Source organism: Megascapheus bottae, chromosome 6, assembly GCF_031878675.1.
Source record: "Megascapheus bottae isolate mThoBot1 chromosome 6, mThoBot2.hap1, whole genome shotgun sequence".
In the NCBI taxonomy this organism is placed as follows: Eukaryota; Metazoa; Chordata; class Mammalia; order Rodentia; family Geomyidae; genus Megascapheus; species Megascapheus bottae.
The window spans coordinates 25,163,802-25,190,865 of NC_143514.1; the positions used below are offsets into that span (position 1 = coordinate 25,163,802).

At 41.7% G+C, this 27,064-nt stretch overlaps 1 protein-coding gene across 1 annotated transcript; it reads left to right on the forward strand.

Annotated features, from left to right (window-relative positions):
- The first annotated feature begins 16,316 nt into the window (after positions 1-16,316).
- On the forward strand, positions 16,317-26,708 carry Bcl10 (BCL10 immune signaling adaptor). Its single transcript, XM_090333705.1, has 3 exons — positions 16,317-16,642; positions 22,218-22,506; positions 25,552-26,708. Exons 1-3 carry the CDS (start codon positions 16,586-16,588, stop codon positions 25,902-25,904), a joined length of 699 nt encoding a protein of 232 aa, XP_090189831.1. The 5' UTR covers positions 16,317-16,585; the 3' UTR covers positions 25,905-26,708.
- The last annotated feature ends 356 nt before the right edge of the window (positions 26,709-27,064 follow it).

Here is a 27,064-nt window from a genome sequence, read left to right on the forward strand (position 1 = left end):
GAAGGAAATTGTGGTATTTTACAAAGCTAGCTGACCTATCTGTATAGCTAACACATAGACATAATTCTTCAGAGAGAAGATTCTTTTTTATCTCTTGTACCCATCCTGGGGCTTGAACCCAGGGCTTAGGCATTTTTCCTGAGCTTATTTGGCTTAAGGCTTACACTGTACCACTTGAGCCACAGAACCACTTCTGAGCTTTTCTGAGTAGTTTATTGGACATAAGAGTCTCATAGACTTTCCTGGCCAGCCTGGCTTCAATCTGATCCTCAGATCTCAGCCTTCTGAGAAGCTAGGATTACAGGTGTGAGCCACCAATGCCCACTTTTGAGAGTAGATTCACACACTGGAGCATGCTACCTGGACTCAATCAGATGGTGAGGTGCTCTGCCTATAATTCAATGTGTCTCCTCTTATAGCATTGTTTGGGGACTGAACCAGAAAACATATTGAGTTCCTTTATCTGAACATATAAGATCTGTCTCTCCAAATTGGGCATGGTGGCCCAAGGCTATAATTCTAGTCACTTAGAAGCCAAAGATTAAGAAACCATGGTTCCTTTGCTGAAGTCCAGCTTCAGCAAAAAGAAGTCTTCATGACTCCATCTCAACCAATGTCTAGGAGAAACACAGTATCTGAGTACAGTAGCACATACATATCCACAGCAAAGCAGTTCACAAATAGGAAAATCATGGCCCAGGGACATAAAGCAAGACCTTAACTCAAAGATAACCAACCTGAAACAAGGGCTAGGGCATTAGTTCAAGTAGTATAGTGCTTGCCTTAACAAACTGAAATTCTTTTTTTTTTTTTTTTTTTTTTTTTTTTTTTGCCAGTCCTGGGCTTGAGCTCAGGGCCTGAGCCCTGTCCTTGGACTTTCTCAAGGCTAGAGCTCTACCACTTGAGGCTCAGCACCACTTCTGGCTTTTTCTATATATGTGGTACCAAGGAATCGAACCTGGGTCTTCATGCATGCTAGGCAAGCACTTTAACCACTAGGCCAAACTCCCGGCCCCAAACTGAAATTCTTGAATTCAAATTCCAGGACCACCAAAAAAAATTTCTTGAGATTGGCAGATGCACAAACGTCTAATAAAACCTCAAACCTCAACTTCTACCTCTAGAGGATTTTGAGGGGTGATTTTGAGGCCCATGTTGAAATCTGAGTAATGATAGTTCCCTTCCCAAAAGTAGTTCTGAACTTACAGAGACAATAAACAAAAGATCAAGTAATTCAAATCCAAAACATAGTGATATTTTGGATTTCTTATCAATCTTATAGATATACCTAAAGTGGATCTATTGGCAAAAGAAATGGCAAATTTAGGACCCATGCTTCTAGCTTCTGGGCCAGTCAAGATTCCCCAGGGGGTCCAGTGGCTGTCCTCACAGCTAGAGAAAGTGAACACTGAGCCAAACTCCCATTTGTTCTTCCCAAACGCTCAAAGCAGAGACAAAACCCTTCATAAATCAGTCCCAGCCAAAGGTGGATCTGTCTATTCCCTCCCTCTTCTTGGGGCAATGTTTACACAGTGATCATTTCCATCGAGATGGACATCTGGTCACCCTATAATGTGTTTTGAAAGGGCAACTCAAACATTTCTCTTCCCTGCCTTTTCTGGTGTTGACCACAAACCGAAGTTGTGTTCTGGCATTCACACCTCACACCACTGCAGTCACTTCTTCCGTTTGCCCAACTCTCAACACTCAACACCTAACACCCACTCACCACCAGCTGCAGTCTCAGGACAAAGAGGGGATAGTGACTATGTCTAGATTTCTTCTAAGCAGTTTTCAAACTGAAACCCATTCCTCTTTTGCCCTCACAGAGAAGTGTTCTGTTGGTGGCTTCCATATTTTTGGGCATCTATGTCATTAACTATCATGTGACCCCCTACAACAACAATCGGTGGTAAACCTAATCACTGGGCCTGTCTTTTCAAGTGTGGTCCATTGATATAAGTCATTTTGTTAAGTTAAACAGTTTTGCTTCAAAACATAAATACTAAATGGTTTTGCTCTGAACTTGTGTTATGTTCAGGTGTTTTTGTTCTATAAAACTTTCGTTCTTGGATTACACATTTCCAAGGAAGACTGCCAACTCCTCCCTTTGCCCTTGGTCCTACTCTAAGTACTGGGGGTGGAGGAGGGTGTTTTATGTCAGCATCCTGGTCCTGCTATAAAAGTCACCTTTCCTGTTTTCTCAGCAATTTGAGTCCATTCCAGTTTTCCGCTGGATTTCCTTGTTAGTGTTTGGTGTGCATGCGTTGCTGGATTGTAAAGGAAGCTTCCCACTCCATCAAGTTCTCAAGGGCACCTAGTGTAGAGATCACTGGGGGACATAGACCTGCTGGATTCCTCGGAGATTCGGGTACCTTCTTTGAGAGTTTAACTACCTGGCTCTGGGTAGACTCTGCTCCCGTCATCCTGCCAGTAACACGGTGTACTTCCTTCTCCTAAGTACATACCATCTGTACTTTAATACTTGCCTCTCTGCTTTTTCTCCTTCTTTGGTCTGTGATTTTCCCCTAGGCAAAAACTCACTCGTGCTCTTTCGATCTGTCCCAGCTATCACCTGACTCCTAATGGAAGATCACTTCATACTCGAGCAAAGAGGTAATGGAGGTGACATAGGAGGCAGTCCCAGTATTCTTCAATATGATGCACATTTCCCTATAGCTGGCCCATTGCTCTCTTGCTCTTTCTCATTCCCATTTCCAGCTCATGATTTCAAAGCTTAAACAGTGCCTGGTATGTAGCAGTGCCTAACAATTAAAGCTGAGTGAGTAAATGGAGAAGGCAGTCTTGCCTTAAATTGAGACTTTAAAATGCAGTCTTAGTGTTACTGTTTGAACATGGAATGGCCCCCACAGGCTTATGGATTCAATATGTGGTCCCCAGTCAAGTGCTCTATTTTGGGAGTTGGTAAAATTTTAGGTTAGGCCTAACTGGAGGAAATATGTCATTAGGGGTGTATGCCTTGAGGATTATACATCATCACTCATATCCCTGGTTTATCCCTGCTTCCTGTCTACCGTGAGGAGAAGAAACTCATCTACTGCTTTCTCCAGGTGCCAAACAACATGGGGCTACACAACTGTGAATTGGACCTTCTGAGAGTGTGAGCCAAAAACAAATCTTTCTGGAATCCTTTAAGGTCAAAATGCACGTCAGGCATTTTGTTACAGTGAAAGAAAAGTAATTAATACACATGAAACCTCTGCAGAGAAAAAATGAAGCTTTCCTTATGTCCTTTGCTGACAGGTACACCTTGCTTGTGAACACAACAAAAGACACCTTCAATGGGAAAACACAGGAGAAAAGTGAGAAATGTGCCAATCCATATATCCTTCAAGATGCAAAGGTGCAAGACTGCAAGGCCCTCTCAGAGATGGTTCCAATCATTTCGCTTGCGTTCAAGAACGGACAAGTGAAGCTTCTGATAGAGCAACTGGAATCGTGGAAAACAGTTTGCACAGGTGCCCACATGCAGACAAGCAGCGATGAAGCTTTACTTTGGGTCTGTGAACAGGTACCTGCGGCTGCTACCTGTGGGCAGATGGCATAATGAGACCACCAGGTGACCTGGGGAAAAGGTCACATTTGTTTGGGTCTGGCAGTTTGTGTAGGATTCACAGAAGGGGATATGTGTCTGGGAATCACTCCAAATGACTGCGACCATTTTACTTTAATCAACAGATGGTATGCCCCAGGCTTTGATATCTGAGAAGTAGTTTATTATCATTTCCTTTTAAATGTCCAGATGTTTTTCCATTTGTTTTCTCTGTCATTACCCCACAGTCACCTAGCACAGGAAGCGTAAAATATAAGAGGCTGCTCTCTAAAATATTTGCTGGGTCACTGAGGGCATTAAACATTTGTTTCCAGTGTTAGAGAAACTTTAGCAAAGATCACAGGTCAATGACTGAGAAATGTTTCATATCTAAGCTGGCTTATGAAAGCCAAATTCTACAGAAATTGGGTGAGCAGCTTTCCATCTTCCTCTTTCACCAAGCTCACTGCCTGAGAAAACAACTTGTGGTATGTGTCCATCTCAACAAAACCAGATCAAGTACATTCTGATGGGCCAGCAGTTTGGCCTAATGGTAGAAAGACCTGGGTTCAATTCCTCAGTACCACATATAAAAAACAAAGCCAGAAGTGGAGCTGTGGCTCAAGTGGTAGAGCTGTAGTCTTGAGAAAGTCCAAGGACAGTGCTCAGGCACTGAGTTCAAGCTCCAGGACTGGAAAAAAAAAAAGCTACATTCTGAAAGTATCCAAAACACAATTCCCCATGAAGAATTATGAGTTCAGCTCATACAACCTTCCACCTCTCATGACTGAGAGCTCATTCCATTGATCTAGCTTTTCAGCCCAGGTGTATGTGCTACACAGTAACACTCAGTGGGCTCCTACCCTGTTTGTTCCTTTTTTCTTTTTTTGGGGGGGTGGGGCAGTCCTGGGGCTTGAACTCAGGGCCTGAGCACTGTCCTGGGGCTTTCTCAAGGCTAGAGCTCTACCACTTGGGCCACAGCACCACTTCTGGCTTTTTCTATGTATGTGGTACCAAAGAATCGAACCTGGGTCTTTGTGCATGCTAGGCAAGCACTCTACCACTAGGCCAAACTTCTCGCCCCAGTTTTGTTTATTCTTAACACTTGGGTTTTGCTTTGTCTTTTGTTATTGTTGCTTTGGGTTGTCTTTAATTTTTGTTTTGATGTGTTTTGTTTTGTTGTGCCAGTTCTGGGGCTTGACCACTGAGCCTGAGCTCTGTCTCTTAGCTTTTGCCTCTCAGAGCAGGGGCTCTACTTCTTGAGCCACAGCTCCACTTCTGGCTTTTTGATTAATTGTAGACAGGAATCTCACAGACTGTACTGCATCAGCTGGCTTTGAGCTGTGATTCTCAGATCTCAGCCTCTTGAGCAGCTAGGATTATAAGTGTGAACCACAGGCTCCTGGCTAATACTTGGGTTTGGGTCTGTTTTTTTTTTTAATTGTGTTTATTTTTTAGCAACGCTTTATTGTAGGAAACTTATCTGATGGGTTGGCAGGGAGGTAGGGTTTGGAAAAAAGGCTTAAAACAAGGCTTCTCTGATTGTATAAAATAATATTTATTGAAATGAACTCTAGGAGATGGAAACAAGTTTTTTCTCCTTTGTTGTTGTTTCTGTGTTCTTGTTTGTCACTGGGAAGAGGAAGAGGGGAAGAGAACTGGAGGGGGACAAAGGGCAAAAAATGCAGACAATATGTTGAAAATGAACTATATAACTTGGGGGACGGAGAGAACTGAGAGGAAATGAGAGAAGAGGTGACTGTTAGAAACATAAGTGCAGTCATTACCTGACTTATGAAACTGTAACCCCTTATATCACCTTTGTAATAACAAAAATAACAAACAACATGGCTTCAAGGAGAGGTACTGCTTTGCAACATTGTTGTAAAAAGTTGTCACAACTCTGGGCAGAGATGCATTTCTGAAGATGATATTTTGGGAGTGGGATACTCGTTACTGTACACGAGCACCATGATCTTGGCTTGCTGACAGGTTTGAAGCCTGATCTGTCTGATGCCATCTTACCTACAAACTATTTGTTCCTTAAAGATTCTCTACATGATCAAGTCTTCCATCCTGGTACTTGTAGGTGCTGTGGACTACTGGAAGGCAGTTTTCCTCCATGTTGTATGGCAGTGCAGGGGCCACGATCAAAGTCCTAGAACACAGCCAAGCCTCCTGGGACTTGTTTATCATGGTGGTGAGCCCACAAAAAATGCTCACCACAGGCTCTCTTTGCAATTCTGTGTGTTTTTCCTGAGCTCATTCTGTCTCACATCTGCATCAGTGAATGTTGAACTTAAAAACTGCAGATTTATTCAAGAACCCCCCAAAGCAGGAGATGACTTATATTTAATTTTGTGTTTGAGGAAACTTCTAAGGATAAGTGGAAATCAGATTGCTTAGAGCAGGTAGGGGTTTAAGGGCTGAGGCCAGGTGAGAGGACAAGGCTGATTCTTTCCAATGCTATTCCACTCCATGAGTAGGATGGGGCTTTGCAACTATATATGAAGCTTGCTATTGTGCCGTTGTACGTTCCTGTTCACAAGGCTGCAGAACAAGCATGTGAGCCTCACTTGTAGAAGAAAACGGAACAGAAGCTGAATTTGCCTTAGTTCTACACAGTCAGGGACAACCTGTGGAGGTCCTGCTGTAGAGCTAACTACGGAACACACATACAAGTTTCCAGAGGTATCAGCTCTGTACCCACAGAGAATTGCTTTGCTTTGCTTCTTTGCTTTCTCTTTTTGTGACAGTACTGAACTTGGGACCCAGGAGCTGTCCCTGAATTGCTTTACTCAAGGTTAGTACTCTACCACTTTGAACCACAGTTTCCATTTCCAGGTTTTTTGGTGCTAATTGGAGATAAGAATCTCATTGACTTTCCTGCCCAGAGTTGGCTTTGAAATGTGATCCTCAAATCTCAACCTCCTAAGTAGTTAGGATTAGAGGAGTGAGCCATTAGTGCCCAGGTCTGTGGGCATTTTCTATTGCAGCACTGTAGAAGTGAGAAATATAATATGAATCATATGCCTTTTTACATTGAGTAGCCATTTTTTTGCTAGTCCTGGGGCTTGAACTTAGGGCTTGGGCACTGCTCTTGACACCTTTTTGCTCAAGGCTAGCACTCGATCCCTTAAACCACAGTGCCACTTCTGGATTTTTCTGTGTATGTGGTACCAAGGAATCGAACCCAGGTCTTCGTGCATGCTAGGTGAGCACTCTACCATTAGGCCACACTCCCAGCGCTCGTAGCCATATTTTTAAAAAGTAAAGTGAAATTGATTTTAATGAATTTCATATATCGAAAATACAATCATGTCAACATATAAAAGTTAGCAATCAGATATATTTTCTGGTACTGTGTTGGAAATCCAACGAGTGTTTTACATCTGGAGCACAATGCAATTCTGGATAGCTTCATTTTAAAGCCACATATTGGCCACAGAAGGTCCATATAATGTCTCAAAGGTTCCCAAATGGAATTGTGCCCCAGTTGCACACAGTGGAAATCATGGCATTGATACACCCTCTGTGGACATCCCTCCCTCCGCCAGTGACTTCTCCACCCTTCTACCAGTGCCCACTGGGATCGTGTATCATATGATCTTGTTCTCAAATCCTTTTCTCCAAGACAGTTTCTGGAACCCTAACCTAAGACATAAGACCTCAAAACAAAGATGCTGTTCGTTGTTTTAGCATACTCAATGGCAAGCATTCCCTCCTGTTATTTTCACAGGGAGTGAATTCTTGCTAAAAACCTATAGCAAATTGTGTTGATAGGATGATCAACGCTGACACTATTCAAAAATTCCTTGAGACGAAGTACTTTCTAAGGAATCATGACTTAGTGGTGTCAAACAATGCTAAACACATAAGACAGCTCTCTAGAAACAGGAAGCAAAGAGGAGAGAGCATTTTCATGTCAGTGAGCATTAAAATCTCTCTGGAAGAAACTTGACCCAAATATGTCTACCTGTATTAATGAAATCTTTTGTCATTCATTTATTGAATGAAAATTCATTCTTCTTTATATTCTGTCTCTTATGCAATTATGGAATGGACCTTTGGAAACCTAGCTGAATATTTCTAGGCATATCTTTTCCTCCAGCCATCATTTGAGCAAAGAAAGGCAAATATATTTCCATCTCTATGAGCCAGACACAATAAATGGATGAAATGCCACACAGAACATGAATCTAACCTTACCTCCCCAAATCACGGGTTTGTATTATCCTTGTCCATCGGAACTTAAAGTGACAACAAGAGCACTGGTGCTTTGGTGTTCCCCATGACTCTACTAAAATTACTCTCTCTAAAGTTACCAGCAACCTTCTATTCTAAAACCAGGGGTCTCTTCTCAGTTACATTCCTCCTTGAGTTTTCAGCGGCATTCAACATATTGAACATCTTTTCCTCACTTCATTTTATTTCACCAAATATTTATTCAATGAGACTGCAAACCCAGCACTGTTGTCAAATGCTTGAACACTTCAGAAAATAAAACACAGACCTCTGCCTTTATGTAAGTTGCTTTATAGCAGGGAAGACATCATAAACCTAAGTCAATGGTACCGTGTGATAGAAAATGAGGACCTTTTCAGGACCAAAAAAGAAGGTTCTTGGGAGTTTGGAAACAGCAGCATGTGAGGCAGAGGCTAGAAGAGATTTTCACCTAAACGATTCCCAAATAATCCGTAAATTCCTGAGAACCATAAAGTGCCAAGTGTCAGTGCTTTTTTATTATTAATTTATTTTTTAATGGCAACACAGTTGGCGTGTTGCACGCAACCCGGTTTCCTAAATTTCCTCCCTGGAATCACCTTCACCTCCCTCTACTGCCCCCGTGTGGTCAGTTCTGCTGGATGACTGCTGCAGCCTTCCAGCAGCACTGTGCAGAATTCCTGCCTACTCTCCTAATCTATCTCCTCTTCCATCGTATTGCCTGCATGATCATCCTGCAAAATACAAACTGAATATTACCAATACCTTTGTAGGCTCCCAATATTCTACTTTTATTTTTCTCCTCTTCGTTTAAGTTTTATTCCTTGGGTGAGGAACCTGAGGCACAGTACAGTTACGTAACTTGCCTGAACTTGCTCAGTAAATGGCGAAGGAATGACTCAAGTAAAATGAGGCTAGAAAGAAAAAACAAGGCTGTGAGTCAGAAACCACGAAGAGGAAGGTCATGATGGAGGAAAGGGCAAGGCACAGGTTGTGCAAGTAACTTAGAACTAAGGCTGGGAAGAGATACAGAACGCCAGATTCTCTTACAGCTACTTCCTGATGTGTCAGAGCAATAATGGCAGCTGAGCAGAATGGGGAAAGCCTGCTGGCACAAAGCAAGGAAGAATGACACTGTTCACTTATGCAATCCACATTGATTGGTGGCCTTTTATATGTTCTAAGAGGAGCACTGACAAAGTAAATGAACTGCTGGTCTTGGTAGGCTTAGTCACGCTAAATAATAATAATTTAGGCATGAAATAATAAAGATAATTAATCTCATGTGCTCTGCTAGCAAAGCAAGCTCTTTTCAAGGTAGAAGCCCATTAGAACCCAATTAGGAAAAGATAAAGTCAAAAAATAATATCCAACATGTGCCACCATACTTACAGAGTTCACAGTCAGATTTTTTCAATAAAGGAGAAAATGCTTCCTAAACCAAGAGAAAAGCCCTGAATGGGGGAAAAATACACTTTCTAAAAGTAACTAAAGAGATTAAAAAAAAAACTTCTGGTGTGGAAACTGGGTACCGATGGCTCACGCTTCTAATCTTAGTTACTCAAGAGACTGAAATCTGAGGATCGTCATCCAAAGCCAGCCCAGGAAGGAAACATCCACGAGACTCTTTTCTCCAGTTAACAAGGAAAAAGAAAGCCAAAAGTAGAGCTGTGGCACAAATGGTAGAGGTATGGGGATAAATTTAACCTATTAATAAAACAAAGGAAATGAAGGTTTAAAATTTTATTGTGATGGTGAGTTGCCAAATCGTGAATTTAAAAAGCCACTGAATGCATACCTTAAACACAAGTAGTATATGATATGTGCGTAATATTTGTATAATCTATTAAGAGAAAAGAGAGAGTGTGTGAGGAAGAGAAAGGGGAAAGGAGAGAGGAAGGGAGGGAGGAAAGACAGACTGTCTCTGCTCAGGCTTCCAGAGTATGTTTTAAATTGGTCTGGGATAGGACTTGGATGTGTGATCCCAGCTGTTTCCAGTAAGTAGCACAGTCTGAGAGGCAACGGTTCTAACCATGGGAAAGGGAGAGGGACTGGATTTGTGAGAAGCTGTGCTTTGCCCATGCACTTCCATGAGCTTCCATGCGCTTCCATGCGCTTCCATGCCTCGGGGGGATGGAATGGAGCTTCACTGTGTTTTCCTCTTAAAGACCTGCGGTTGTTCATATTCTGGGTTTTCAATTCCCCTCGTTAGAGCACGTGACCCTCCCTGGACTTTGCACGGAAGTTGACACTCTTGTTGACAAGGTCCCTTCTGGCCTCTGAAAGATCAGGAACTGCTGCTCTTCGCCATCCTGTCTTCAGTCACCGAGGAGACTGTGTTCTATTTGTGTCCTTCCCGCCGCCCTGAGCTCTGGTTCCCTCTTCCGGAGGCCCATGCTCGCTTTCTGGCACCTGCTCCACTATTACACACTTTGGCAAGGTCTAAGATCCTCTAATCAGGCCGCAGCTCGGGCCCATCAGGAACCTGAGTGCTTCCTTTCCTGCTAGAGCTGAGGTGCTCATTTTCCCCCTTAGGGTGGCAGATACATTTCTTGGCTTTTTTTCTTTTCTACCTTATGCCCGGAAAATAAATGTGAATCCATGACACATTGTGCCTTGCCCCAGGGAATGTTCAAGTGTCCTAGTTTCTCTGACTCCTTTATGTCCTGACCAAGTTGGTTTAGACTACAGCTAATAGTTAAGGACACCAGCCTTGTTATCATGCAAAGTTCAGCAAGAATCTTGATTCTCCTTGATTTTTGCTTTCTAAGGCTTCAATTCACTTGTCTGTAGAGTGAGGATAACAATGTTTACCTAGCAAGACTGTTACAACCATTTGATTAGAACAGCCCATGTCAGGTGCTTGGCTCAGAGTGGGTGTGAAATAAGTTGCTAGAGATTATATGTTCCTGGCAATTTAAGGCAAGGATGATATCCAGTCCTTCTTTCAATGGGACCTGTAAACATTCTAGCCCCAGTGCGGAGAACACAGTCCCAATGGAATACTGTAATCTAAGGCTAGACTGAAGGAGTCATCCTTCTCTCAGATTTCTCATTAGCCCTGCAATTCACTGATTTTGGGGCGCACTTGCAAGTGTTCTCAGAGCATTCCCTCAGGACTCTTCCTACCATCTTGTACCCTCCTTGGCCTACTTTTCTAAGCCAGGATTCATTCTTTCAGACATTTTTCCTGGTGTCTCCACAGAGTCACTGTGCTTCTAATTCCTACTGCAAGTGAAGCTTCAGACACATTCAGAGATGGCTGCTTTGACTCAGGGAGTTAGCCTTGGGAATATTAGCAATATAATCTAAAAAGAAAAATTGTTATGCTTTCAGCTATTAAAAATCCCATTTTATTTTAGTTATTTAAACACACACACACACACACACACACACACACACACACACACTCCAATGCAAAAGAAAGGACAAAAGTATGTGTCAAAAATAGAACACCTGCATGGGGATGTGGCCAGAAGGGAAAACTACAACACTGTTGGTGGGAGAGGAAACTCATTCAACCATTCTGGAAAGCAGCATGGTGATCCCTCAAAAGACTAAACATAGAGCTCACCTATGACCTAGCAATCCCACTCCTTGGCATTTACCCAAACGTCCAGAAACAAGGGCATACTAAGGCTACCAACACAATGATGTTCACTGCAGCATTATTTATCATAGATATGGAACCAACCCAGATGTTCCTCAGTAGATGAATGGATCAGAAAGAATGATACCTCCCATACATAAAGAAATGGAAAGACTTGGATAAAATCATGTTTAATGAAGTAAGCCAGACCCAAAGGAACATGGGCTCCATAGTTTCTCTCATTTGTAATAATTAGCATACATCTAGAACTATCCTAGCAGAGGATCACAATAATTCAAGAGCTATGTACATATGGTCATATAGGATGAGATTAAACAAAATGCATTCTAGGATATGGAAACAAGAGGTTTATCTTTGTGATTGTTGTTCTCTATGTACCATGTGAAGTTATTTCTTTTCTCTTTTTTTCTCATGTGCTTATTACTGTATCGGACTTTGTTATCTGGTATATTGTATATACATTTATTTGTTTATTGGAAATAGGTAGGGGAAGGGGGAAAACAAGATGATTGGGAGGGGTGAGGAAGGGAAACGGGGACAAAAACATGAGAGGGGGTATCAATGTTCAAGAAGTAATGTACCCACTACCTGACAAATGTAACTGTAACTCCTCTATACGTTACCCCAACAATAATTTTTTTAAAAGAAGCACCTGCAAATATAAGGCCCTTGAGTTCAAACCACAGTACCACCAAAAAAAATTAAAAGTCGCAATATCTTCTCTCCGTGTTATTCCATTACTTCCACTTTGGATCCAGAGCACATAGCATAAGGATATACAGTAGGGGCATGACAGAATGGAATGGGCCATTATATTAATATTTCTTCTACCTTGTCAGTGAGTTTATAGTGTTTGTAATATTATTCTCATTCAAAAGACTTGCTGGGGGGCCGGGAGTCTGGCCTAGTGGTAGAGTGCTTGCCTAGTATGCATGAAGACCCTGGTTCAATTCCTTGGTACCATATACTTAGGAAAAAGCTGGAAATGGTGCTATGGCACAAGTGGTAGAGATCTAGCCTTGAGAAAGCCCAAGGACAGAGCTCAGACCCTGAGTTCAAGTTCTAGGACCGGCAAAAAAAAAAAAAGACTTGCTGGGATAGATTTTAAATCCTTCATCAGCAAAACTGACACGGTTGTAGTAAAACTCTGCATTCACACATATAAATGAACCAACATAGTCCTTACAGAGTGAGCCTGAGAAAAGTATGGAGGAAGTCATTAAATTCACTCCCTGGGGCTCTGTCTTCCTTCTCCTGGGAATTTATGTAAGAGCAATGATGATTCAAAAGTGAAAAGGTGAGGAAGATGTTGCTAAAATATAGAGGGGCCAGGAGTTTGGCCTAGTGGTAGAGTGTTCGCCTAGCATGCAGGAAGACCCAGGTTCAATTCCTTGATACCACATACATAGAAAAAAGCTAGTAGTGATGCTGTGGCACAAATGGTAGAGCACTAGCCTTGAGAAAGTCCAAGGACAGTGCCCAGTCCCTGAGTTCAAGGACCAGAACTGGCAAAAAAAAATAAATTCCGGGGGAGGGGCCAGGAGTTTGGCCTAGTGGTAGAGTGCTTGCCTAGCATGCACGACAACCCGGGTTCGATTCCTCGGTACCCCACATACATAGCAAAAAGCTGGAAGTGGTGTTGAGGCTCAAGTGGTAGAGTGCTAGCCTTGAGAAAGTCCAAGGACAGTGCTCAGGCCCTGAGCTCAAGCCCAGGACTGGCAAATAAATAAATAAATAAATAAATAAATAAATAAATAAATAAATAAATAAATAAATAAATTCCGGGGGAGAAAAATCAACCAAAGAAAAAAATCAGCGGCCTGGCCTTCTAATTCCAGCTCTTGGGAGGCAAAAGTGGGAGCCCAAGTTCAAGAACAACCTGAGCAACATAATGAGATTCAAAATGAAATGAAATCAACTCTCCATTTCTCTTCAAAATGTCTTCACCTCCTCCCTTCTCCCACTCTAGCCTGAACTACCACTTTATGGGCCTGGATTACAGAGCAGCTCTCCAATTATGTCCCCTTTGCCCCATCCTTCTGTTAGCACAGCAGTGGAAGGGCTCTGACTCAGACAGGATCACAAAAGCCTCCCTTGGCTTGTGAACTGACTCAAAATGAACCATACAACTCAAAGCAAAGTTGGCATGAGCTAGAGGAAAGCCCAGAGGAGTTCATCTCCTTCCATCACCCTAGAGCCTTTTCTGTAGCTGTATCCTGTAGTCAGTGCTCTTCCTGTGTCAGCTCGCTGGCTTCCTCACCTCCTTCCAGACCGAAGTCAAATCCCTCTTCTCCTTGGTGTTGCCACCTGCCACCCTAATCTTAAATTTTACCACTACTCCTCTGCTTTTTTTCTTAGTATTTATCAGCTTCTAATATATTAAATAATATACCCATTTTCTAATGCCTTTCCCTTTGCCCCCAACATTCTTATGCTAGAATGATAAATATAAGTTCGTGAGAAAAGATTATTTTCAGGATCGAGGTGTGAACTCAGGGCCTCAGGCTAGCCCAGGAAGCGCTCTGCCATTTGAGCCACACACCTACCCATTTTTGCTTTTATTTCTCAGAGTCTAAAATCATCCCTTAGTTAGGGTAAGAGATATGGTGTTCATGTCTAGCTTTAATAGAATGAGATGGTGATCTTTTGAAGGTTTTTTACATAAATGTATAAAATTGTAATAATTTTATAGTTGATATTCAGAACCTCATAGATTTATTCACTTGTAGAAGTAACTTGAATAAATTTAGATGAATATCATCTCTCAGGGGTCCTCCTTAGGTTGAATTATAAAGTTTCCATTATTTCTAACAGTAGGCATCAACGGAGGCTTGTAGTTTTTTTAAAAAAGAAAATTTCGTCTTTATACAGAGGTGATATACAGAAGGTTTACAGTTTCGTAAGTCAGGTAAGTCAATACATTTCTTTTTGGACAATGTCTCCCCTTCCCTTACTCTCTTTCCTAATTTTTCCCTCCATCCCTACCCACAAGTTATGCAGTTCATTTTCAACATCCTGTCCAATGGATCTTGTGATATATTTGCCTAGGTTGACCTTGAACCTGGATCTCTGCCTGTGGAGTAGCTGGGATTACAGACAAGAGCCACTCTGCCCAGGCAGAGGAAAGGCATTTTTAATCTATGTGGTACACTGTTTCCTCAGCACTTCTAGCAGTGGCCTCAATAGCACCTAGCACATAGCTGACATTCAGCAAATACTTGTTAAACAATGAGTGGTTATGTAAATTGGGCTACACCAAAGATGACGAGGGATTAAGCAATCAGAAAAGACTGCACTTCTACTATCCATCAATGTGTAAAAAAGACATGACATATATGTAAGAAGCAAAACCCCATGTCCTGACCAAAATGACATAGTGTGGTTTTGACATTGTTCTTTTCTGAGACTTCTGTTTTCCCATAAACACTGAGGTTCTCAAAGTTGTCCTTGATTCTCTTGGAATTTCAATCTACCCTTGTAGTTTCAAATGGCATTGCATTTATTTCTAGATTATTCAACATGTTGTCCAAACAACTGTTTTAGCTCTGTTCAGAGCCTCTCATCCACATTTATCATATGTTTCGTATCATGACCATCAGTAAATATTGTTAGGAAAATGGAAGAGAAAGGAAAGAAACAGGCAGGACTCAATCTTCCTGGCAAGGACCGTTGATTGCCAGCAAGGAACTATGGGCAAAACCCCTTCTCACATGACAGAAGAAGTCTCGGCTATTGTCTGGGGTCACCTATATAACCTGTAGGGTTTAGGAAGCAGAGGAGGTGGAGACTCTGGGGTGGACATGAGAACTAGAGGCTTCATCATGGCTGAGTAGGATTTAATGGCTGCTGCCCAAATGATAGATAATAGGTGTGTGCAGCTGCCCAGGTCGGAAGGTCAGCTGCCCCAGAGAAATGCTGTTTCAAGGTAAAGGGGTCATGGCTAGCTACTCACTGCCTTGTCAAAGGTCCTAATGTTGCTTGTGCACAGAGCACACTGAACTATAGGAAGGCGGGGCTGGGAAAATTTGGCGGGAGTCCTCAAAATATATCACTCCCGGAATAATCGTCCAAAAACATTGTAAACAATATATTGAGTGCAATCATGCGCCAAGCACTGTTAAGAAACTCGCCTGGCAGAGAATGATGAAAGGAGTGATGTTGTTCACGATGAATGCATCGTATTTATAAAATGACATGTTAAATAGAAACCCTTTTGTACAAGTGCTTAAAAGGCAATAAAATATAATTAAAAACTAAAATATAGTATCATTAGGGACATATGTAAAATTTAAGGGTTAAGTCAAAAAGTAAAAAGATACTTTGCATCTACTCACGGCAACCATACGATGCAAATCTACCTTCATGACAAAAATTAGCAGGTGAAGGTAAATATGGTTGTGCAAGTCAACAAGTGTGTAAACTAAGATAAGCCAATATTGCGTGGGGCGTAAAAGAGATGAGATTTTTAGGCAATATTTCTTTATTTAACAGTGTAGTTTGGAGGTGTGTATACACGTGTTTGTGTACAGCCAAATAACCTTAAAACTTGCACAAACACAGCAACAGGAAATTGTAAAGCAAAGCCTTGGAAAAAGAGGGAAGCACCTAAGGCTCGTACAATCCCAGACCTGACGCCACCGACCTAAGCCTTCGCGAGGGCGGGGCGAACCCCGCTAGGCTACAAGACGGCAGGCCCCACCCCCGGAAACGATTCCTTCTGGGATAGCCGACCCTCTTCCCCCTCCTCCCCATGTCACTCAAAGGATAGTCTCCTTGAGGGAGTGGTCGGAGGTGACACCCCGATGTAGGCGGAGCCACTCCGGAAACGCGCCGAGAGAGGTGGGAGGGGCGGGAATCGGCTGGCGCTGATTGGCTGACACAGAAATAGGGCGGGGTTTGCCCTGCCGAGGGGCGGAGCCTGTCCCTGAGCCTCTCGGAAAGGGAAGTCGCGGCGGCCTGAACTCGGAGTTGGGACGCAAAGACCTCGAACGCTGCCATCCCTGGAGGCGGAGCCGGAAGCGCCTCGATTTGACCCCTAAGAGTTCCTTTGTTTTCCGAGGGGCGGCTGTCTGCCCCCCGCTGCTCATCGTCCCAGGTCCCCGGTTACCCGGAGGCCGAAGCCCCCCCCCAGTCAGGGCGGGGCGGCGCAGCCCCAACTTGAGAAGCGGAAGTAGGCGTCTCCTCCCCACCACTCGGTCATGGAGCCCCCCGTGCCGTCCCTCACCGAGGAGGACCTGACGGAAGTAAAAAAGGACGTGAGTAGTGGTACTGCGGGGCCCGGGCCGGCGGAGCGGGCGGGAGAGGACAGCCGAACCTTGGACTTGGGAAGGGAAGAGCCAAAGTTCCCGCCAGGCTGGGGCCCCGGCGGCGATCGTGCACTGGAACCTCGGTGGAAGAACCTCCACCTCGACAGGTTAAGAACACCCATTGAAAGCACTCGGCGCGGGGTCGGGGCGTCCTGATCCTCAGCGGGAGGTTTCGTGGCAGTCGGTTCACGTCCACCTCTCACACGCGGCCCCCTCGACCCTCCCCCCCCCCCAATACACACACCCCTCACTTCACAGCTCTGTGGTCGAGCTGCGGCCCGGGCTCGTCCTTCAGTCAAAGGACCTGGAGCGAAGGTGGACCAGTAACAGAATCCTAGAAGGGCAAACACGGGAAAGGTTTGCAGAGGGAACTGGGCGACCTCGCCAGCTGAAAGTGCAGTCTGGAATTCCCCTAGTAAGCAGACGCCCACGTATTTAAATGGCAAGGGGGTGGGGGGTGGGGATCGCATGTAGTTGAGAATTAATTTGTAGACAAACGTTGGAAATACTAAGTAGCTAGATTACAACTCTTCTGCTTAGGTGCAGCAGAACAGTACAAAACCTCACATTTGTAAAGAATGACTTCCTTGAGGTGTGATTTGTGACGAGCACAAAAACAAGTATTTTACTTATTTTGCCACATGGGGCCTAGATGACACCACTAAGGTACTTCACATTAATTCCAATCGCAACATGAAGTGTGTTAGTACTTAGTACTGCAGTACTTTCACAAAAGTAGGGGAGAGGGGATGCTTTTGTGTGCCAATCCTAGGGCTTAAACGCTGGGCTTGGGCACAGCCCCTTAGCTTTTTCACTCAAAGCTTTTCATCCTCCCTTTTTCACCTCCAACCATATAAGGGTTATTACATTGTTCTCATAATTGCAGTTGGTATTACTCATTAGCAGTAGGAAATGGGATGTGAATGAGACTTGTGCCTCTCGGCAGGGATTTATGGAGTATTGCTATATGGAAAGTACCCTTTGACCTGAAAGGATTTTTTTTTTAAAATCAGGCCTATGCTTTATATGCTAATTAAAATGGGGATATTTAAAACTACTATAAAATAACTAAGTTGTCTTATTGAAGATGTCAGTAAAGGCATGAACTTTAAGAAGTATGCCTACTGTGTTGCAGATTTTGTGTCATTCAGTTTTTCCCTCATCTTCATAACAAACTCTAAAGAAGACTCTTGCACTACAGTTGATTAAGACAGAACCTGGAAGGGAATAATCAGAATGCAGATATGAAGAGTGGCTTCCAGGCCTTTGTACTTCTTTTGTTGATACATTCGTGTTATCCATTTTCACCATGCCAATTTATTATACTGAATTTGAAATTAATAACCTTGAGAAAACTATTTTTATGAAAAAGAATTTTTTTCCTTCACATTCATAAACATCCTTCTCTCTCAAATCCAGGCCTTTATTGCTTGCTTGCTTGCTTTTTTAAAGTTGGCCCTGGGGCTTAAACTCAGGACCTGGATGCTGCCCCTAAGAGTGCTCAAGGCTGGCACTCTGCCACTTTGAGTTAGTTATAGCTACACTTCCAATTTTCTGGTGGTTAATTGGAGATAAGAGTCTCTTGGAAGTTCCTGCCTTGATTGGCTTTGAACCTTGATTCTCAGTAAGATTACAGGTATGAGACACCAGTATCTAGCAAAAAAATAATTTTAAATTGCAAAATAAGTGCAGTGAATTTGCATCCATTCAAAACATCATCTTCCTGGCACTGTGAGAAGTGTATACAGTATTGAACAAAACATACCGGCTTCTTGCATGCTTCAAATGCTTTTATAAAGATCCCTCTCCATGTTCTATGGACTGAGGAGAATCAAGTGAAGAGACTGCTGTAATAAAAGATGCTAAGTGATTTGGATCAGAGTGAAGCAATGGAGATAGATAAAGCAGAATTCTAAATGTACTTTGTGACATAGAAATGTCAGGACTTGGTAGCAAATTAAGTGTCAGAGTTAAGGAAGAGAGTAAAACCAGATTAGTGAGTAGAAAATCAAGCCAAGGCCTGGAGTTTGGCCTAGTGGTAGAGTGTCTGCCTAGCATGCTCGAAGACCCAGGTTCGATTCCTCCGTACCACATATATAGAAAAGCTGGAAGTGGTGCTGTGGCTCAAGTGGCAGAGCGCTAGCCTTGAGGGAAAAAAAACCCAGGACAGTACTCAGGCCCTGAGTTCAAGCCCCACAACTGGCAAAAAAAGAAAAGAAAGAAAAATCAGGCCAATTAAGTCTGCCAAATCTAAAGATCAAAAGAGAGATATCAACTACAACTGTACGAAATGAAATGAATTTACTTAGGAAGTTGAGCAGCTCTCAACTTCCTTTAAAACAAGGAAGGTCCTTTAAAGAGAAAACAAGATCCTTCAAAGAGAAGACTTAAACGTGAGGCATTATAGCTACAAAGATAAGGAGAAAATTAGAAAAGTGTGGTATTTGTAAAAGAAGAATGTTTTATCAGGTGCTGGTGGCTCCTACTTGTAATCCTAGCTCCTCACCAAAAATGCCAAAAGTGGAGCTGTGGCTCAAGTGGTAGAGTGCCAGCCTTGAATATAAAATCTAAGTGACTATGCCTAGGCCCTGCATTCAAGCCGCAGTACTGCCCCCCACACATACACATACACAAATAAAGCCATTTAAAAATAAAGGGAGTGTTTGAGGGAGCAAGGGTAAAGCTAAGTGTTGAGAAGTTAAACAGGGTAATGATAAAATGTGGCCTGTTTGGCAGCAAGAAAGCCATTGATAACTTTTAAGAAATGTGACAGTCGAGTGCGGTGGCTCACTCCTGTAATCCTAGCTCAGGAGGCTGAGATCTGAGGATTGCGCTCACAGCTAGACTGGGCATTAGAGTCCGTGAGACTCTTATCTCCAATTAACCACCAAAAAACTGGAACTGGCGCTGTAGCTCAAGGGGTAGGGCGGTAGCCTTGAGCTGAAGAGCTTAGGGACAACACCTAGGCCCAGAGTTCAAGTCCCATGACAGACCAAAAGAAAAAGAAATGGGACAGAATGAAAATGTCTGTGAATCAATTAGGAGATGAGGTGCAAGATGTAGGACCTGGGTGTAAAACAGAAATGTGTGCACAAGGTACTGCACAGATAGGGGAGAGGGATGTGTGTTTGACCTGGGGAATTAAGGTTTTTGGAAGAAGATGACCACTGGCCTGAATTCTTAAAGGATAAATAGGTACTTATTTTCTCAAAAGAAAATAACCCAAATGTAAAGTCACTGGCAGCAGCTTGGGGTGGAGCATAAAGTTCCAGGAAAGATACAGTGGTAAATGAAGCTGAAGAGGGGTAGAGAGGAACTTTACTCTATCAAGAATCTTGCCTGCCATAATCACATAGTCATTATTTAGCAGTAACTGTGCATGAGGGACTATTAATTTTTATCACTATTTTATCCATAGGGATCCTCAAACTAAGAGAAATTAATTTGCAGTAGCTGTCACAGAAGGATGTGGCAGATTCAGTATTTGAATTGAGGTTGACCTAACTTTAGAGCATGCTTTTAATTTTCCCACTATTTTTCCATGCTTCAGGAACTGTGTCCTTAATTACCAGCAAAACACCATAGTCTAAAATTCATATAACACGTATGTGCTAGATTGCCAGAACTTGGTGGGTGGTCAGTTGTGGCAAGAGAGTGAAAGAGGAAGAGTCAGGGATGGTTTTAGGTTTATAGCAAGATTGAATGGATGGTAGTACTTATAAATGAATTGAGACTATCAGAGAAAAGGAACAGAGAAAGGTAAAACTTCAGATTAATTTGAAGTACCTTAGGTATGTGGAGAAAGGCATGTTTGCAATGTAAATTTGAGGAACATCAGCATATAGATAAAGTTTTTTAAAGAGTTTATCTTTTAAATACCACCTTTTTTTCATCCTCACCGCTAAATGCATACAGTGTACCTTTTGTAAGGAAATTGCAGCAAATCTTCTAATTGGTCTCCTTTGATCCCAGTTTTGGTTTCCCCCTTGCCCTGTGCAAGTTGCTTGTTAATTTCTCCTTTTAGTTACCCTTGATGACTCGTGATTACAGGGCAATGAATATTCCTCAGCATGTTGTGAAAAACCATCTATCATCTAACCCCAGTTGTCCTTCCCAGCTTCATTCCTTACCATCTTCCCAGATGTATATTATGTTGCTAGTCACCCCACAGTTGTTAATATCCATCTTCCTGCTCACCTGTGTGCCTCTAGCTCACACATAAGTTTCCCATGTCCTGGAGCTAGAGTTAGTTGCTCACTGTGTTTTCCCAGTACGTGATTGGCTTCTGTGTGATGGACAGGGGTTATTTGCATTCAGGTTGAACTCTTTCATCTTTACATGCTTGTGGTCAGCCTTTTGTGATAATAGGGAATTTAGGAATTACATGTGGGCATTTAGTGAAGCAAGAACTACAGGAAGCCTATACCTATATGGTGTTTCTGCCATTGCGTACAAGGATGCCACTAAAATCTTCCACTGCCTTTGGCTCATCTTTCTAAATGTGACTTGAATTAATCATCATTGTTATCATCTCTAACCAGGCTGATCACCTACCAAGTACCAGGCACTTCTCTAAGCAATTTGCATAAGTAATGTATTCCTCATAACAATCAAATGAGGAAGTAGACATAGAGGTTAAGTCACTTACCCAGAATCCCATTAAGTAGAAAAACTCATACAATCACTGGCATCAAATTGTCAGTGCTATTAAAACCAACATGGACCTGATTTAAACATTTTTCAATGTGTATGTGTATGTACCAGTTACAAATTTAAACAAATAAATAAAATAAAAAGACCAACAATAATTTTGTGCTACTTAGGTTCTGTGAGGTACTTCTCAGGTTTGAGCTTGTTTTCTGTGATATCCTTTTCTTTCTACGCACACTATTCCTTTAGTTTTTCTTCCCACACTCTATTCCTTCTCCCTTCTACCAAGACTGACTCAATGAGTCAGTCTTCTGAAATCTTTCTGATTTCAAAAGGCAGGTATATTATGGGCTCTTTTAAAGTTTTTAGGGTTATTGGTTTTGAAGTTTTTGTTTAAGCCACTAAATTTTTAGTGGCTTCTCTAGGGAAATGGAGTAATTAATAGCAAGTATGACAAAGTGTGAGACTTCATACTAAGTTATCCTCCCTAGTCCTAATTCTGAATTTAACACTAAAGGGTAAATACTAAAGTATACAGTAGTCTTTCTTCCTACCTTTACCCCTAAATGCAGCCCTCAGCAGGCCTTCCTGTTTCCAGGGACCCAGTCTGTCTAGATTTGACTGATTCCTCTCCACAATAGTCTGAGGTTAGTTTTCTGGTATGAAAGTAAAAACAGAGCAAGGAAGAAGCTAGGAGAAATGTGTGGGACCTGCTGTGTTTGCTTCGACTTTCATCTTAGTCTATATTTTGAAAGGTTTCCAAGCCTCCTGGCTTCAGAGCAATGTTAAAATTCCTAACTTATAGCAATCATCTGTGTGGTTCCCCTAGGTGTTACAAAATTAACATTGAAGCATATTTTATTTTGTCTTTTAGGCTTTAGAAAATTTGCGTGTTTACCTATGTGAGAAAATCATAGCTGAGAGACATTTTGATCACCTCCGTGCAAAGAAAATCCTCAGCAGAGAAGACACAGAAGAAATTTCTTGCCGCACATCAAGTAGAAAAAGAGCTGGAAAACTGTTAGACTACTTACAAGAAAACCCTAAAGGACTAGACACCCTTGTTGAATCTATTCGAAGGGAAAAAACACAGAACTTCCTGATACAGAAGATTACAGATGAAGTACTGAGGCTTAGAAATATAAAACTAGAATATCTCAAAAGTAAGTACTTCAGGTATTGGAAGAGTTAATGTAGCAGTGCTTTAAAAAAAAATGCAAAAGCAATCAGAAGTTTAAGCTTCAGTTACATCCAAGTCACATTTACCAAATGTGTCATTACTTAGCAAACATGAAATATCATGATACTCCATATTTAGGCTCGTTTAAGAATGCCATCTATAGAGAGTTTACTAAAGTGAAATTTTAGTAAAATTTGTTTCTATCGTTAACCTATTGAAAGATAACCTCGGGGGTAAAACTCGACTGTATATAATATGTAAGAACAGTATCTACTCAGGAGACAAGATCATCACAATCATCTTGACCAAGGTCAGATGGTAAAGGTCAGCCTCAGCTACATACATTTTTTTTTTTTTTTAAAGAAAACAGTGGGGGCCAAGAGTTTGGCCTAGTGGTAGAGTGCCTGCCAATCATGCACAAAGACTCAAGTGCGATTTTCCAGTACCACACACATAGAAAAGCTGGAAATGGTGCTGTGGCTCAAGTGGTAGAGTGCTAGCCTTGAGGAAGCCCAAGGACAGTGCTCAGGCCCTGAGAACAAGACCAGGACTGGCAAGAAAAGAAAAAAGCATACAACAAAACACAGAAAGATTATTTACAGTAAAGTATTTTGATAAGTCCCACTCTGGTAGTGTTTCTTCCACCATTTGATTATTAAAAGTAATTGGGCCAGGCCCTGGTGATTCAGACCTGTAATTCTAACTACTCAGGAGGCTGAGCTCTGAGGATTGGAATTCAAAGCCAGCTTGGGCAGCAAGAGTCTGTGAGGCTCTTATCTCCAGTAAACTACTTAGAAAAGGCTGGAAGTAGTGCTATGGCTCAAGTGTAGATCACTAGCTTTGAGAACAGAGCCTGACAACTGAGCAGAAAATACCATACTTCCCTCTCCCATTTCATCCTTACCCCAGATCACATGCCTCACTGATTGCAAAGTGAGTAGAATTGCCTGCACAATGTAAATCCCCATCTCCACACTCACTCTTCCTTTCTGTCTCTGCAGAGCACTAAGTTAAATGTTCGTGTGATGTGGCTCTAGAGTAACAGTTCCTGTCATTGGAGGTAGAAAAATGAGTCATTTGGGGCTCTGCCCCTGAAAAACTCAATCTGTATAGCCTCGCTAGTACAAATTGCAAGTTTTCCCTTGTGTGCCATATATAAAAAAAGTAGTTTATGTACCACAAGACAGTGATGAATATACTGTAAAGTTGAAAATGCTAAAGCCAGGTTCTGGTGACTCACACCTGTAAACATAGCTACTTACCTCTCAGGAGGCTGAGATCTAAGGATCCTGTTTCAGAGCCAGCCTGCACAAGAAATTCTGTGGGATCTTACCTCCAATAAACTGCCAAAAAATAAAAATTAAAAAAAGGTGCTGGAAATGACACTGTGGCTCAAGTTGGGAGTATAGTGCCGTGATTGCAAGATGCTCTCCTGAACATACCCAGGCCCAGAGTTCACGCCCAGGACCAGCAGAGGGACGGGGGGGAGTGGGAATACTAGCAGACAAAAGGAGTTATATAAATGTGCTTTGCAAACTGCAGATTTCACCTAAAATTTTTCAACTCAGAAGTTTCTGTATCTGTAAACGATTGAAGATTTGCTAAGCATGGCAGAAAGATATATTGTTTTTATTCTTTCAGTCTTGAAGCTAATTGTCCACTATACCCTTTTAATATGAAAAAAATGTTTGATGGCTATAACTACTGTCATTGATTGAAAACCTGGACATTATCTCTTTAATTATAGCTCCCACTTTCCCACAAAGAAGTCCTGGGGTGTTACTAGAATAACCTCTTGGGTGTTTGTTTTCTTATCTTCCTAGTGAGAGAATATTTCTAATACCCTAATACCCTATGTGCCTGCTGGCTCACACCAAGTCCTAGCTATTTGGGAGGTAGAGATGTGAGGATCATAGTTCAAAGGTAACCTAGCCATGAAAGTCTAATCAACTACCTGGCCAGGAGTTTGGCCTAGTGGTAAAGTGCTTTCCTTGCATGCACGAAGACCTGGGTTCAATTCCTCAGCACCATATACATAGAAAAAAGCCAGAAGTGGTGCTAAGGTTCAAGTGGTAGAGCTCTAGCCTTGAGAAAGTCCAAGGACAGTGCTCAGGTCCTGAACTCAAGCCCAGGACTAGCAAAAAAGAAAAAAAAAAGTCCAATCAACTGCCAAAAGGTAGGAAGTAGAGTTGTGGCAGCCTGCCTTCAATATAAAAGCCCAGTGACAGTGCCCAGGCCCTAAGCTCAAGCCCAGAACTAGCACATACACAAACACAAAAGAATCAGTAATTACTATTTATTGGCTCATTGAATTTTAGCACACGCCAACATTTTCTGTATCAGCATACTAGAGAGTATTTATTAAATGGATATAGTGCTTAGAAAACTAGTAGTTGGGGCCTGGAGTTTGGTCTAGTGGTACAGTGCTTGCCTAGCATGCACGAAGACCCAGGTTCAATTCCTCGGTACCACATACATAAAAAAAGTTAGAAGTGGTGCTGTGGTTCAAGAGGCGGAGTACTAACTTAGAGAAAGTCAAAGGACAGTGTTCAGGCCCTGAGTTCAAGCCCCATGACTGGCAAAAAAAAAAAAGAAAAGAAAAGAAAACCAGTACTTGGAAGACTAAAGCAAGAACATTATAAATTTGGCCAGCCTGGGCTACATAGACCCTCAAAAATGAATGAATGCATGCATAAATATTTTTATTTCCAAAGCTATTTCTTATGAAAAATTTCAGGAATTGCTTTATTTTCCCCAAGTTCTTTCAATAGTTAAATATGCAGGTTTACGTTAAATGTAAATTCTAGTATGTCAGTTAACATCCTGGAGACACTTTCCTTATCTAGAAAGTGCAAATAATAGTACAGTTGTTGAGAAAAGCAAATGAAATTTGAGAGAGATTATGACAATTCATAAATTTTAAGTTCTGGGATGGAGTAATTTACTCAAATTTTTTAAGAACTTATAAGGTAGGAGTAGACTTCATTTCTTTTCCTTTTGCATTTACATCTGAATAATCTTATTGCAGGCCTACAATGTAGCAGCTGTGAACCTTTTCCAGATGGAGCCACAAACCTGGCTAGATCAAATTCCAATGAAAGTAATTTTTCTGAAAAACGTAGAGCGTCCACTGTCACGTACCAGCCAGAAGGAGAATCTAGCACGGCTCCCTTTTTTTCTACTGAGTCTTGCCTGAATTTGCCTGTCCTAGAAGTAGGCAGAACTGAAAACACCAACTTCTCTTCAACTACACTTCCTAGACCTGGGGACCCCGGAGCACCTCCTCTGCCACCAGAGCTGCAGCTAGAAGACGGAGGAAACTGTGGAAACTCTAGTGAGATGTTTCTTCCTTTACGATCACGCACTGTCTCACGGCAGTGACACTTGGCTGCCTTTTGATTTTTTTCAGTAATGATAAAAAAAAATGTTTTAAACAATGTAATCTTTTTGTAAAACTTCTGTACTGATTTACTTACATTTGATACATGTCTTTTAAAACATAATGTAAACAGTTTGTAAATAAAACTTTTGCTTTTAGGGATAACTGAATGTAAACCATGTCGTGTACTTTTCTATATTTTTCTTTCATGTTTTTAGGTATTTCAATATTTTTCAAAAAAAATTCAATGCTGCAAGACGGAACATTTCTCTATTTGAGCATACTTTTTATTTGTTGTTGTTGTTGTTTTGCCAATCCTGGGGTTTAAATACAGGGCCTGAGCATTGTTCCTGGGCTTTTTTTGCTCAAGACTAGTGCTCCATTTGTGGCTTTTTTTGGTGATTAATTAGAGATAAGTGTCTCATGGACTTTCCTTCCCCAGCTGGCTTCAAACTGCAATCTTCAGCTCTCAGCCTCCTGAGTAGCTAGGACTAACAAGCATGAGCCCCTGATGCCAACTGGAGATAGATTTTTATACTGGAAATAATGTTTCTCAATGCATTTGTACTACAAGTGTTTACTCTAGTAGTCTTTTACAACCTTTTAGCAGTAAATTTTGAGAAATAAGCTGTTTTTATTTGGTAGTAAAACCAGCTAGTCATAGGAACACTGCCAATGTACTAGAAAAATCTCCCACTTGGTCTCACAAGGTCTCCTGATTCTAGAGAAACACCTGATAGGGTTTAGCCATATAAAATCTCAATTTGTCAAAATTTATTTCTTACTAATCTTACTAATTATTACTTCTTTTAAAAAAAGTCATATCTTTGGCTTATCTTTTTTATTTGTAAAGGAAAATATCTGTATTACAGTAATTTGGTGTGATTTTTAAAAAGTACTTTTCATGCTTATTTAATGAGTTGGAATAACTTAATTTATAATATATATGTGTATACACAACATAATATATATACACATATATATGTTGCTATTAACAAAGGGTTTTTTAATGTAAGAGATATCTTGGGGTCTACAACAAAATGTGCAATTTCAGATGGCTTTTTTTTTGCCAGCCCTGGGGCTTGAACTCAGGCTAGCACTCTGCCATTTGAGCCACAGTGCCACTTCCAGCTTTTTCTGTGTATGTGGTTCCAGGGAATTG

What these genes read in the sequence shown, in the direction of transcription:
- Bcl10 (XM_090333705.1), top strand. Translation starts at nt 16,586, where the DNA reads ATGGAGCCCCCCGTGCCGTCCCTCACCGAGGAGGACCTGACGGAAGTA. An exon ending in TGACGGAAGTAAAAAAGGAC is followed by an intron (nt 16,643 to 22,217) that starts GTGAGTAGTGGT and finishes TTTGTCTTTTAG; the next exon opens with GCTTTAGAAAATTTGCGTGT. An exon ending in AAAACTAGAATATCTCAAAA is followed by an intron (nt 22,507 to 25,551) that starts GTAAGTACTTCA and finishes ATCTTATTGCAG; the next exon opens with GCCTACAATGTAGCAGCTGT.